Source organism: Nicotiana tomentosiformis, chromosome 7, assembly GCF_000390325.3.
Source record: "Nicotiana tomentosiformis chromosome 7, ASM39032v3, whole genome shotgun sequence".
Lineage (NCBI taxonomy): Eukaryota > Viridiplantae > Streptophyta > Magnoliopsida > Solanales > Solanaceae > Nicotiana > Nicotiana tomentosiformis.
Genome location: NC_090818.1, coordinates 16,626,268 through 16,638,471, shown reverse-complemented (window position 1 = coordinate 16,638,471; position 12,204 = coordinate 16,626,268). Strand labels below are relative to the sequence as shown.

At 39.2% G+C, this 12,204-nt stretch overlaps 2 protein-coding genes across 2 annotated transcripts; both read left to right on the top strand.

Annotated features, from left to right (window-relative positions):
* Positions 1-3,405: 3,405 nt before the first annotated feature.
* On the top strand, positions 3,406-5,131 carry LOC138895295 (uncharacterized). The gene is made up of 3 exons (XM_070179972.1): positions 3,406-3,486; positions 4,191-4,208; positions 4,826-5,131. Exons 1-3 carry the CDS (start codon positions 3,406-3,408, stop codon positions 5,129-5,131), a joined length of 405 nt encoding a protein of 134 aa, XP_070036073.1.
* A 5,654-nt stretch (positions 5,132-10,785) lies between these two features.
* On the top strand, positions 10,786-11,596 carry LOC138895294 (uncharacterized). Its single transcript, XM_070179971.1, has 2 exons — positions 10,786-11,005; positions 11,106-11,596. The coding sequence occupies exons 1-2, from the start codon at positions 10,786-10,788 to the stop codon at positions 11,594-11,596; spliced, it is 711 nt and encodes a 236-aa protein (XP_070036072.1).
* Positions 11,597-12,204: the final 608 nt, after the last annotated feature.

Below are 12,204 nucleotides of genomic sequence, written 5' to 3'. Positions count from 1 at the left end.
GGTTCGTAAGAAGGACGGCACATGAAGGTTTTGCGTGGACTACAGGGCTCTTAATGCTATCACTGTCCGGGATAGATTTCCAATTCCCTCAATCGATGAATTTTTTGATGAGTTGCACGGGGCAGTTTATTTTTCAAAGCTTGACTTGCTATCCGGTTATCATCAAATTAGAGTCAGGTCAGATGATGTCTCTAAAACTGCATTTCGCACACATGATGGGCATTATAAATTTCTTGTTATGACGTTCGGCTTGTCTAATGCCCCAGCTACATTTCAGGCGACTATGAATGAAGTATTCAGACCTTACCTGTGTCATTTTGTGTTAGTATTTTTTGATGATATTTTCGTGTATAGCCCGTCCTGGGATGAGCACCTTAGCCATTTACGCTCTGTTTTGATTGTGTTATGACAACATAAACTGGTGGCGAAGCGTACCAAATGCTTGTTTGTGCAAAATTCTGTGGATTACCTAGGTAACGTGATATTAGATAAAGGTCTTAGTGTGGATCCGACCAAAATTACAGCCATTCAACAATGGCCCGTTCCTAAGAATTTTAAGGAGGTCCAAAGTTTTCTTGGACTTGCGGGTTATTATAGGCGATTTATCCATCATTATGCTGCAATAGCAGGGCCTCTTACAGATTTGCTGAGGAAGGACTCTTTTACTTGGAATCAGTCAACTTAGGTTGCCTTTGAAACCTTGAAGGCAAAATTGAGCTCTACACCTGTGTTGGTATTGCCGGACTTTTCGCAAGAGTTTCAAGTCGAAACTGATGCATCAGGACAGGAAATTGGGGACATCTTATCACAAAAAGGGCATCCTATTGCATATTTTAGTCAGCAGTTAAGTACACAAATGCAAGGAGCTTCTACATATCATAGGGAGATATTTGCCATAACTTAGGCAGTGAGTAAATGGAGTCAATATCCATTGGAGCGCAGATTTACCATCTATACGGACCAGAAATCCCTTAGAAACTTAACTAACCAGACCCCGGAACAACAAAAATGGCTTGGGAAGTTGGTTGGCTATGACTTCCAAATCGTCTACCGCGCTGGAAAGCTGAATCAAGCAGTTGATTCTCTCTCTCGAAAATCTGAAGCTGTCTTGCTCGCTAATGCTGCTCGGAGTTATGAACTGGATCAAGAACTTCGAGCTCTCAATCAGAGTCACTCTGAATTGATATAAATTCAGCGAATGATAGTAGAACAACCAGACGCCAACTTGTGATATGTGTTTTGTGATGGATTATTATTCTTTAGAGGTCGATTGGTTATTCCCTGTGATTCTCCATTGTGCCAATCTTTGCTCCATGAGTTTCACGACACTGTTATTGGGAGACATGCTAGGGTGGCTCGAACCTACCATCGTGTGGCCTCTAATTTCTTTTGGAAGCACATGAGGCGAGATATTAAGAGTTTTGTGGATTTTTGCCAAACCTACTAACAGATGAAAGATTTACATCACTATCCGGGGGGCTTGTTGCAACCATTACCAATTCCCGACATGGTTTTTAAAGATATTCCAATGGATTTTATTATTTGTCTGCCTACCTCCAAGGGCAAGTCTACCATTCTAACTGTAGTTGATCGCTTGACAAAGTATGGCCACTTTATTCCTTTGCCTTCAACCTTCTCCACAAGAACTATTACTGAAGCATTTATTATTGGGGTCGTTCGTCTCCATGGACCCCCTAGAACTATTGTTACTGATCGAGACCCAAGGTTTCTATATGCTCTTTGGTAGGAAATCAACCGTTTGCAAGGCATGTCATTAGCCATGAGTACAACGTACCACCCTCAGACCGACGGGCAATCTGAAGCTCTTAACAAGTGCGTCAGAGCAGTATCTCCGCTGTTATGTTGCTGATAAACCACACAAGTGGGTCGCTATGTTACCGTGGGCGGAATATTGGTACAACATAGCATATCAGACCTCCGCGGGTATGTCTCCCTTTAAAGCACTTTATGGACGAGATCCTCCTACTATAGCTCGATACATACTGGGTAGCTGCCCTAGTGAGCTAGTTGAAGCGTACTTTGTGGACAGGGATGAAATTCTAGCCTTGCTTAAGCTAAATCTTCTTAAGGCGCAGACTCGTATGAAGAATTTGGCTGACAAACATCGTACTAAACTTGAATTTGCCGAAGGGGACTGGGTGTTCGTCAAGTTTAAGCCTTATCGTCAAAATACATTGCATATGCTATAACACCCCAAACTGGGCAGACGCAACTTTGGGCCTTTTCGCGTTCTTAAGCGCATTGGCCAGGTAGCGTACAAGGTGGAATTACTGGACGCGGCTCGAATCCACCGTGCCTTCCATGTCTCAATGCTTAAGCGTTGTATTGGTGAACCTGCTCAACAAGTTATGCCTTTGCAACTCACTGATTTGATCCCTCCCAGTGATGAAGGTCCAGGTCCACTGAACCTTGAGGACAAGATTCTTTCACAGGAATGGAGTATTGTTATGAATACTACTGATGACATAGGCAACACCTTGGCAGCCACGGAGGACAAGAATAATTAACCTGCTGCCACTGCTATCAGGAAGAGCACGCGTGTGAAAATTCCCTCTAGAAAGTTAGCAGATTTTGTTGTTGAAGCTGGGAAAAGAAAACGTGTAGAGAGGCATGTGCCAAGCAGCATATGAAGGGCCAAAGTTAGTTATAAGTAGTCAGTAGTAGGCTTTACTGAGGCAGGCTATTTTGTTGCAGAAAGTTTCTATCTTCTCACCTCCTTCTGTAACTCTGTTCTCATCCCTATTCTTCTCCTTTCATTATTTGTGGGTTCCTTACTATCTGTTTTAATTTCCATTACTAGGCTATTGTAATTTTGTTTGAGAAGTTCAAGACTATCGGTTAGTTCTATTATTTGTAGGTTGTTACTTAGATTGTTTCAGACAATTAATCTTGGAGACGGGAAATTTATACTTTTAGTATAAACATTAATAGATAAAAGCATCACAAAACTTAGAACTTCTTACCGGGCAAAATGTCAACAAGATAATTTAGGCAGCAAACACTCCTTAAAACAGAATCATCTATCTTACTATTAGATAATTAGGCCAAAAAATAGCCTTATTTATTTTACTACTGGCTCTGTCATCTGAATCAAAACCGTAAATGAAGATTTGAACTTAGAAAGACTCACTAATCAGAAGCAATAAAACAACCTAAATCCCCAAGCAAGAGTGGCGGCAAAGAATCTGCAAGAACATCAAGTACCAAGTGAAACTATATTACCATAGGGGGAGAAGCATGTATATATATAAAGGACAATATAAAATAACATGAAGGCTGAAAAAAAACACTTAAATATTTGAATCTCCATACCTTCCAGAGAACACCACCCAATGACCTACCATGGGTGACTTAGGTTTGCAATACAATAAGGAGAATAAAAAGATGGCGGAGAAAGAGAGAGATCCAGCTAAAACCCAGACAAGGTTGAAGATCGAGAAAGCTGTAGACGATATTAGAGCAGGGGTACGTGTCAATTCCTTTTAGGTTTAAAAGAGATATTTATAAAATGTATGAAATGTTTAATATGCCCTTGGTCGACCATCTTCTCATTTCTATATAATATAATAAATTTTATAGATACTTTTGGATTAATTTTAGTATTATAACAAGTTCCCCAACCTCCGCCCACAAAAAAAAACGAAAACCATAAAAATTAGTAAAACAGTACAAAGTCCAAAATTGATAAGATGTCTGTATAAAAAAAAAGTTCAACTTCAATGACTAAAAAAACTACACGAAACCAAATTATATTCATTCCAATACATTTAGCTTATCCCAAATTTAAGCATTCTCCTGTGTTTTCCCTGGAACCAGCAAAGTTCCTCCTTTGTTTGGCATTGAAGTAGTTGAGTGTTGGCCCAAGTGAAGTTTGTTTTGAAGATTGACAAAGGAACTCAGGCATCGACCAGGTCTACCCCCTGTGTACACAGACACAGGCAGATTTGAGCATAAGGGATACACATGAAGGAGATAAGTTTAAATTGTTATATCCGATACCTCCTAATCGAAAAGGTTGCATAATTGATAAAGAGAAGGACTCCTTACTCAAAGAGAACACTATCCAAGATAAGGGAGGAGTTAGAAGTTGTGGATAACTAGAACTCTTCCACCAAGGAAGAGTAGCATTAGAACTCTAGTTATTTTTTATTCTACTCTATAAATTGCAGGATGTTCTCATTCTACAGGTACGCACAAAAGCTGAAGAATAAACGTGAGTTGAGAGCAAATTAGCAAGGCATTTTGCAAATAATTCTTGTGTGATTCAAGTGTGCAAACCTGAAGCTACAAGAACCAAATAGAAGAACCAGTTCCAAGCGTCTGTCTTTTATTCTAGTTCAATTGTAGTAGGTATTTTCAAGTTGTACCTTTCAGCTTTATCTAGAAGCAAGTGTATTAGGTACTCTGAGTATTCAAGTTAGAGTTAACTTGAAGTTGTCGCAACAGTTGGAGGCTGGTTGCCACAACGGGATTAGAGTTAATCCTTAGGTTTACAAAGAGTTTTGTAAATGCTATTTTGGCTCATTGATTTAGTGAAGTGTTGGGAAAAATTCTACAGAGTTAGTAAAAATAGTTGTGTTCTTTACTTTTCACATTTACTATTTTCGCAATAGTAGTATAAGGAACACTTAAAAGAACCAGGTCCTTCTATAATCAGTGCACGCGAAAATTGGACACCACACAAATCACCCCCCTCTTGTGTGGCATTGAAGTATAAAAAATCAATTGGTGTTAGAGCGGGTTATCCTTGAAGAGGCTAACACCTTAGGAGAAGATCAAGATGAGTGCACCACCTGAAAACTAGGAAGGGAAATCCACTACTAGGCCACCACTCTTTAATGGCCAGTACTTCTCTTGGTGGAAAAACAGGATGGGAGATCACATTATAGGAGAGGACTATGAGCTATGGGACATTGTCACCGATGGTCCACTGGCTACCTTGAAGATAAATGCCGAAGGAGTAGAGGTGACAAAGACAAGAGCTGATTGCACTGCTGAGGACTTGAAGAAATGGGAGAAGAACGCTAATGCCAAGAAATGGCTTGTTTGTGGACTTGGTCCAGATGAGTACAACAAAATCCAAAGTTGTACCACTGCTAAGGAAATCTAGGACACTCTGCAAGTGGCTTATGAAGGAACACCTCAGGTGCAGAGATCTAGAGGAACTCTACTGTATTCTCAATATGAGAACTTTACTATGAAGGAAGGAGAAACCATTCAAGAGATGTATACAAGGTTCACTACATTGACAAATGAACTAAAATCTCTTGGAAGGATTATTCCTGAAGAATATAGAGTCGAGAAGATATTGATAAGGGTCCTGCCTATTACTTGGGAAAGCAAAATCATTGTCATTCAGGAATCAAAGAACATTTCCACTCTCCTACTGAACTTAGGAGACAAACCATAAAAATGGATGTACCTAAGAAGGAAAGGAGTCTGTCACTCAGAATCACTGAAGGTTCTGATCTAGAAGATGACAAAATGGCTATGATCACCAAGGACTTCAAGAAGTACCTGAGGAGAGGAAAGGGTCCTTCAAGAAATGGAAGCTATAGTAAGTCAAAAGTTCATGAGAAGCAAACCAATGATGGATGCTACAAGTGTGGAAAGATTGATCACCACATCAAGAACTGTCCGCAATGGAAAATTGAATGGAAGAAGGAAAAAGATGAACGAAGGAACAAAAAGAAGGAACAGGTTCAACCCAAGAAAAGCAAAGGATCAACCAAGGCTATGGTCGCTGCTTGGGGAGAAAGCTCAGATGAAATCTCAGATGATGATGGGGATGAACAAACACTTATGGCCATTGGAGAATATGATGAAGAAACTGAGATAGGTGTAATTCATCTCAAAGACAAGATTAAATTATTGTCTAAAGAAAGGTTATCTGAGTTACTTCTAGAACTAATTGATGTATCTAAGGATGTAAGCAATAAAAAAGAACAATTATCTAAAGAATGTGTAATTTTGAAGGCTAATTGCAAAAACCCAGAACTTAGGGCTAGTGAGACTGTAAGTGAAAATACTGTATTGGAGAACCAGGTTCATGAACTTGACCCAACTGTTCTAGAACTTAGATCTGAAAATCTAAAACTGAAATTAGGAACAGGTAAAAAGACAACTGATCACACATAACTCACTCTAGAAGAAAATGTAGGAAAAATAAAAGATGAGTTGTATAAAAGGGATGAGCTGGTGAGAATCCTAAAGGAGGATCTAAGCAAGGTCAATCACGAGCTAGACAGAACTTGTAAATGGAACAGGTCCTCCGATGCACTTTCATGGCTACAGGAACACCATAGTAGCAACAGAAGAGGACTTGGCTTTGGGAATCTGGCACCTTAATGGGATCACAAAAGTAAGTACCTCACACTTCCTGAGAACAAGATTCGCACATACTGTGGTAAAACAAGCCACTATAAAAGCGAGTGCACTTCAAAAGAAAAGGCAAGTCAAAAGAACAAAGAATTTGTTCAAGGGAAGAATAGGCTACCAAGTTGGGCTAAAAAGAATTTGATTAATCTTTTTGCCTATAGAAAGGGACCCAAACTCATTTGGGTTCATAAGACTAATCTCTGATTTCCTTTTGCAGGTCCAAGTGAAGGGGAGCAGTCAAATATGATACATGGATAGTGGCTGCTCAAAGCATATGACAGGAAACAAGAACCAATTCCTTTCACTTGAGGACCTTAAAGGAGGTAATGTCTCCTTTGAAAATGGGAAGAAAGGTGAGATCATTGGAGTTGGAAAGGTAGGTAAGACTGATTCTCACTCTATTGAGAACGTCTACTTGATAGATGGACTGAAGTACAGTCTAATAAGTGTATCACAATTGTGTGATAGAGGTGACATGGTAGAATTAACCTCTACCAAATGCTTTGTGATTAATCTTACCACTGACAAGATTGTTTTGCAGGGAAAAAGAGTGAATAACATATATGTTGTAGATCTGTCCACCCTTTCAGAAAATGAACTCACTTGCTTAAGTGTGTTGGATAATGATCCCCTCCTTTGGCACAAGGGACTTGGACGTGCTAGTCTAAGTCAACTCAATAAACTAGTCTCCAAGGACTTAGTGATAGGACTGCCTAACATTAAGTACAAGGAAGATAAAGTTTGTGAAGCTTGTGCAAGGTGGAAGCAGGTAAGATCCTCTTTTAAAATCAAGAAAGTGGTAAGCACCACCAGGACGATGGAACTGGTCCATATGGATCTTTGTGGACCAATGAGAACATTAAGCAGAGGTGGTAAGCGATATGTGATGGTGCTTGTTGATGATTACTCTAGGTTTACTTGGACATTGTTTTTAACATATAATGATGAAGCATTTGACATGTTCATTTCTTTTATTAGAAAAACTCAGAAACAACTAGGTAATCAACTTGCACAAATTAGGTCTGATCATGGTACTGAATTTGAGAATACTAAATTTGCTGAATTTTGTGATGAGCATGGCATAGATCATAATTTTTCTGCTCCTAGGACTCCACAACAAAATGGAGTAGTTAAAAGAAAGAATATGACACTTGAAGATATGGCTAGGACTATGCTTCTTTCTAGTAAGCTGCCCCATAGTTTTTGGGCAGAAGCTGTGAACACTGCATGTTACATCATAAATAGGTGCATGACTAGACCTCTTGTAGAGAAGACTCCCTATGAGTTACTTAAAGGGAGAAATCCAAACATATCCCATCTTAGGGCATTTGGATGCAAATGTTTTATGCACAATAAGTTTGATCCCAGAAGTGATGAGGGAGTATTCTTGGGATATTCTTCACACAGTAAAGCTTATAAGATTTATAACAAAAGAACTATATGTGTAGAAGAAAGTATACATGTCGTTTTTGATGAAACTGAGATTCTTTCTAAGAGATAGGAACATGATAATGAAGTAATTGGGCTGGTGAGAAACTCAAATGAAACCACAACCCAGACTGAAGCTGCACTAGAAGTAGGAACAGGGGACGGAACAGGTCCTTCCACCTAGGGCAACTTGACAGGGGGAACTGAACAAAGGGGAAGTGATCCTCAAACTTCAAGGGAACCTGTCTATGAACCTGTTCCTCAGCAACAAAACATTGAAGGAACATCTAAGGGAAACCAGTTGGTTGTGAAACTTTACAAGTATCAAAGTTCTCATCCCATTAAGAACATAATTACCGATCCAACCTCTGGAATGAAAACCAGATCTTCGTTAACGAATCTTTGTGCTTTTGATGCTTTTCTATCTCTTATTGAACCTAAAAATATTGTTGAAGCATTGCAGGATGCAGACTGGGTGAATGCAATACAAGATGGACTCAACCAATTTGAGAGAAGTCAAGTTTGGCATCTGGTACAAAGACCCAAGAACAGATCAGTAATTGGCACAAAATGGGTCTTTAGAAACAAACTTGATGAAGATGGAACAGTTACAATAAACAAGGCAAGATTGGTGGTTCAAGGATATAGTCAAGAGGAGCATAGACTATGATGAGACCTTTGCTCCTGTTGCAAGATTGGAAGCAATTAGACTCCTTATAGCCTTTGCTGCTTACATAGAATTCACTCTCCATCAGATGGATGTCAAGAGTGACTTCCTCAATGGCTATCTAAAGGAATAAGTGTTTGTTAAGCAACCTCCGGGCTTTGAAAGCAAGGAGTATCCTGATCACGTGTACAAGCTTGACAAGGCACTTTAAGGGCTAAAGCAAGCTCCAAGAGCATGGTATGAAAGATTATCAAAACTTTTGCTTGAGCATGGCTACATGAGAGGTACAATTAACAATACTTTATTCTTGAATGAAACGGGTAAAAATCTCTTGGTAGATCAGATATATGTTGATGATATAATTTTTGGAGCAACTACTGATAAGTTAAGTAAAAATTTTCTAAACTAATGGGGAGTGAATTTGAAATGAGTATGATGGGTGAGCTTAATTTCTTTTTAGGATTACAAATTAAACAAAATTCAAATGGAACTATGATCTATCAACAAAAATATGTGAAAGAGTTGCTTAAAAGGTTTAAAATGGAAGATTCCAAAGAAATTGACACTCTTATTGCAACAACCACAAAATTAGATGTAGATGAACCTAGTTCATCTGTTGATGAGAAGTTTTATAGGGAAATGATTGGCTCTTTATTGTATCTCACTGCTAGCAGACCTGACATTGTTTTCAGTGTGGTCCTTTGTGCTAGATTTCAGGCAAATCCAAAGGAGTCTCACTTGACTGCTGTCAAGAGGATCTTGAGATACCTAAAAGGCACCACTGACCTTTTTTTATGGTATCCAAAAGGTAGTAATTTCAATCTAGTGGGATATGCTGATTATGCACGTTTTCTTGTGGACAGAAAGAGCACTTTAGGTTTGGCACATTTTCTTGGCTCATGTCTTGTGTCTTGGGCCACCAAAAAGCAAAATTTTGTGGCCTTATCTACTGCTGAAGCTGAGTATGTTGTTGTTGCCTCATGTTGTGCTCAATTGTTATGGATCAAACAACAATTAATGGATTTTAAAATTGATGTAGGTTGTATCACCATATTCTGTGATAACACTAGTGCAATTAGTATGACCAAAAACCCGGTTCATCACAAGAGAGCGAAGCACATAGATGTTAGGCATCACTTTTTAAGGGACAATTATGAAAAAGGTTTGATCACTGTGGAATTCTGTGCTACTGACAAGCAAATAGCTAACATCTTCACAAACCTCTAAGTAGATATCACTTTGAAAGGAACATGTTAGAATTAGGGATGATTAAGATCACCTAAACGGAACCAATTCTAACTCAAATATTGGTTAGAAAAATTGTGAATTTTTGTATACAATCAGATTAGATTTTGCTCAGTCTCATATTTTCATCAGTATACTATTATGCCATGTGCTAAAATGACTCATTAAATCTCTAATGATATTATCTCTATTTTCTTGGAAAATTCAGACTTACAAACGAGCTTTCTCAGTGAAAAACCTGGTTCATCAAGATTATTCAGTACGTATTCTCCACTCTGCATATTTTGAAATAATTATATTTGGATTAGGATCAAGAGGAGAGTCCCATTCAATCCTAAACCCCTCGATCTTATCAGTTACGAAATGGACCGGTTTCATTCAACAGAGTCCAAACCACATTAAGTGCCTAGATTCTAGGGACACTCTTCAACGTCTTTCCAAACTGAATTCATGTTCGATTAGACTTCTGCAAAGGCTATCGTTACCCAATCAAACACTTCCACTTTAAATTGATTAGGCCTCAGTTGCTTCCTCACTTCTCAAGCCGTCAAGAAATTCTCTCTTCTCTCATCTTCCAAAACACACACAAACCCATTTTTCCCAAAATTTCCAAACACAGAAATGGCAAACCCTTGTGAGAATCCCTCATCACCACCCAAATAAATCACACCCACACCATATATCACACCTTCAACCACTCCCATCTATAAGAAAAGAAGAGTCAATATGCTTGCTCGCAAAGCTGTTGTGGGTAAAGAACAACTCAAGAAGAAGAACCCTGGAAATCTAATGAATCATTCAAAGCTGCTACTGAGGGGAGAAGAAACGGTTTCTTATAAAACAGAGCAGGTAACTTCTAGCCGTAAAGTTACTCCTCAAATTATTTCTGAAGTTGCTACAAATCTGGAGACTAGGTTTGTTCTGGTAGGAACCGTGGCAGGTGTTGAAACTACTGAGTCTTGAAAGGTTGGTGGTAAAAATAAAAATAAAAAACAAAAAAAGAGAGTGAGGGTGCTCGAAGTGTTGTGAGGTGTATGGGAAAAGGAATGGTTGATTCTTCACCCACTCATGTTGGTTTAACTAAAGAATCATGTGTTATGGTAGTTTGGAGTAAGGAATCTGATGATAAAGAAGAGAGTGTGAGAAAAACAGAGGGAAGTGGGTCTGGAGAAGCTGCTGAAGGGTTGGTCCGATTAGGGAAAAATGCTCGAGAACTTGTTCTATCTGAGAAGGAAACTCTCGCAGACCTACTAAAAAGGGTGACTGGCATTTACAATCCCAAAAAAGAAAAGGAGCTCAGGAGTCAAAGTTCCTGGCACTACTAGGGCAAATAAGAAGAGAAAGGTTGTCTCTTCAATCCCTGTAGATATTCCTCCTACAAGAGGAAGAGCTACAAGGACTCAGAATAAGCAGAGTGGGGTTGAACTGGAAAAGGCCTTAGAAGAAAGTAAAAGAAAAGCTGCCGCTAAAGGAAAAAAGAAGGTGATTGAGCATGTTGAGCCTGTTGAAATTGACGAGATAGACCTGATTCTTCAGGATGAAGAGGAGACAGAAGAAATGGAGGTTGTGACTCCAAAGGCAAAGAAAGCCAAGACTTCCTCAAAAAAGTCTGTTTCAAAAACAAAGTCTGCGGAGCCATCTACTTTGGCTAAAAGAACCAGGTATGCATTGAAACCAAGAAAAGTAAAAATAGTTGAGGAAGAGGAATGGAGTGGAGAAGAAGAAGAAGAATCTAATGCTGAGAAGGATAATATGGTCAAGTTTGGGAAGAAAACCATCTTGAAAGGTAAACTCCTTAGAGACTTGGAGGAGGAAGGTATGTTACTGCTGCTGGAGAAGTTACAATTGCAAGGTTAGAAGGACATGGTCCTTCAGATGGATGGAAGGCTAGCCAGAACTGAGATTGTGGAGTTCATGACAAATTGTGAGATCAAAGATGGTAGGGTCACCAGTGTGGTAAAGGGGGTGACAATGACTTTTGATGATAAAGATCTGGGAGAGATCTTAGGTGTACCTGATGAAGGGTATAATGATTATAAGAAGCTCAAATGGCCAAGTCTAGAGAATCTCCCTACTGCCCTTGCCATTACTAAGAAGTTTGGTGACAATGAAGAGGAGCTTGATCCCAAGGCTATTTACAAAAGTGAGATGAAGCCACCCCACAAAGTGCTATTTGAATTTGTTAACAAATGTGTGCTGCCAAGGCAGGAAAGGAGGCACATTGCCACATTCATGGACTTGGTCCTTATGGAATGTTTGGACAGTGGGAGGCAAATCAATTAGTGTGGATTCATCATCTACCTTCTTGATAGGGTTCTGAATGGCACCAAAACTCACGCCATACCCTACGGCTTTATTCTCACAACTGTACTTGCACACTTCAAGGTATCCATAAAGAAATGGGAAGTTGGTACAAACAAGGATTATTATGGGGCAAATACTCTAACTGCTTATGACTATGAAGT

Coding starts and splice junctions, on each gene's coding strand:
- LOC138895294 (XM_070179971.1), top strand. CDS start 10,786: ATGGTTGATTCTTCACCCACTCATGTTGGTTTAACTAAAGAATCATGT. Junction 11,006..11,105: donor CCTACTAAAAAGGGTGACTG/GCATTTACAATC, acceptor CAATCCCTGTAG/ATATTCCTCCTACAAGAGGA.
- LOC138895295 (XM_070179972.1), top strand. CDS start 3,406: ATGGCGGAGAAAGAGAGAGATCCAGCTAAAACCCAGACAAGGTTGAAG.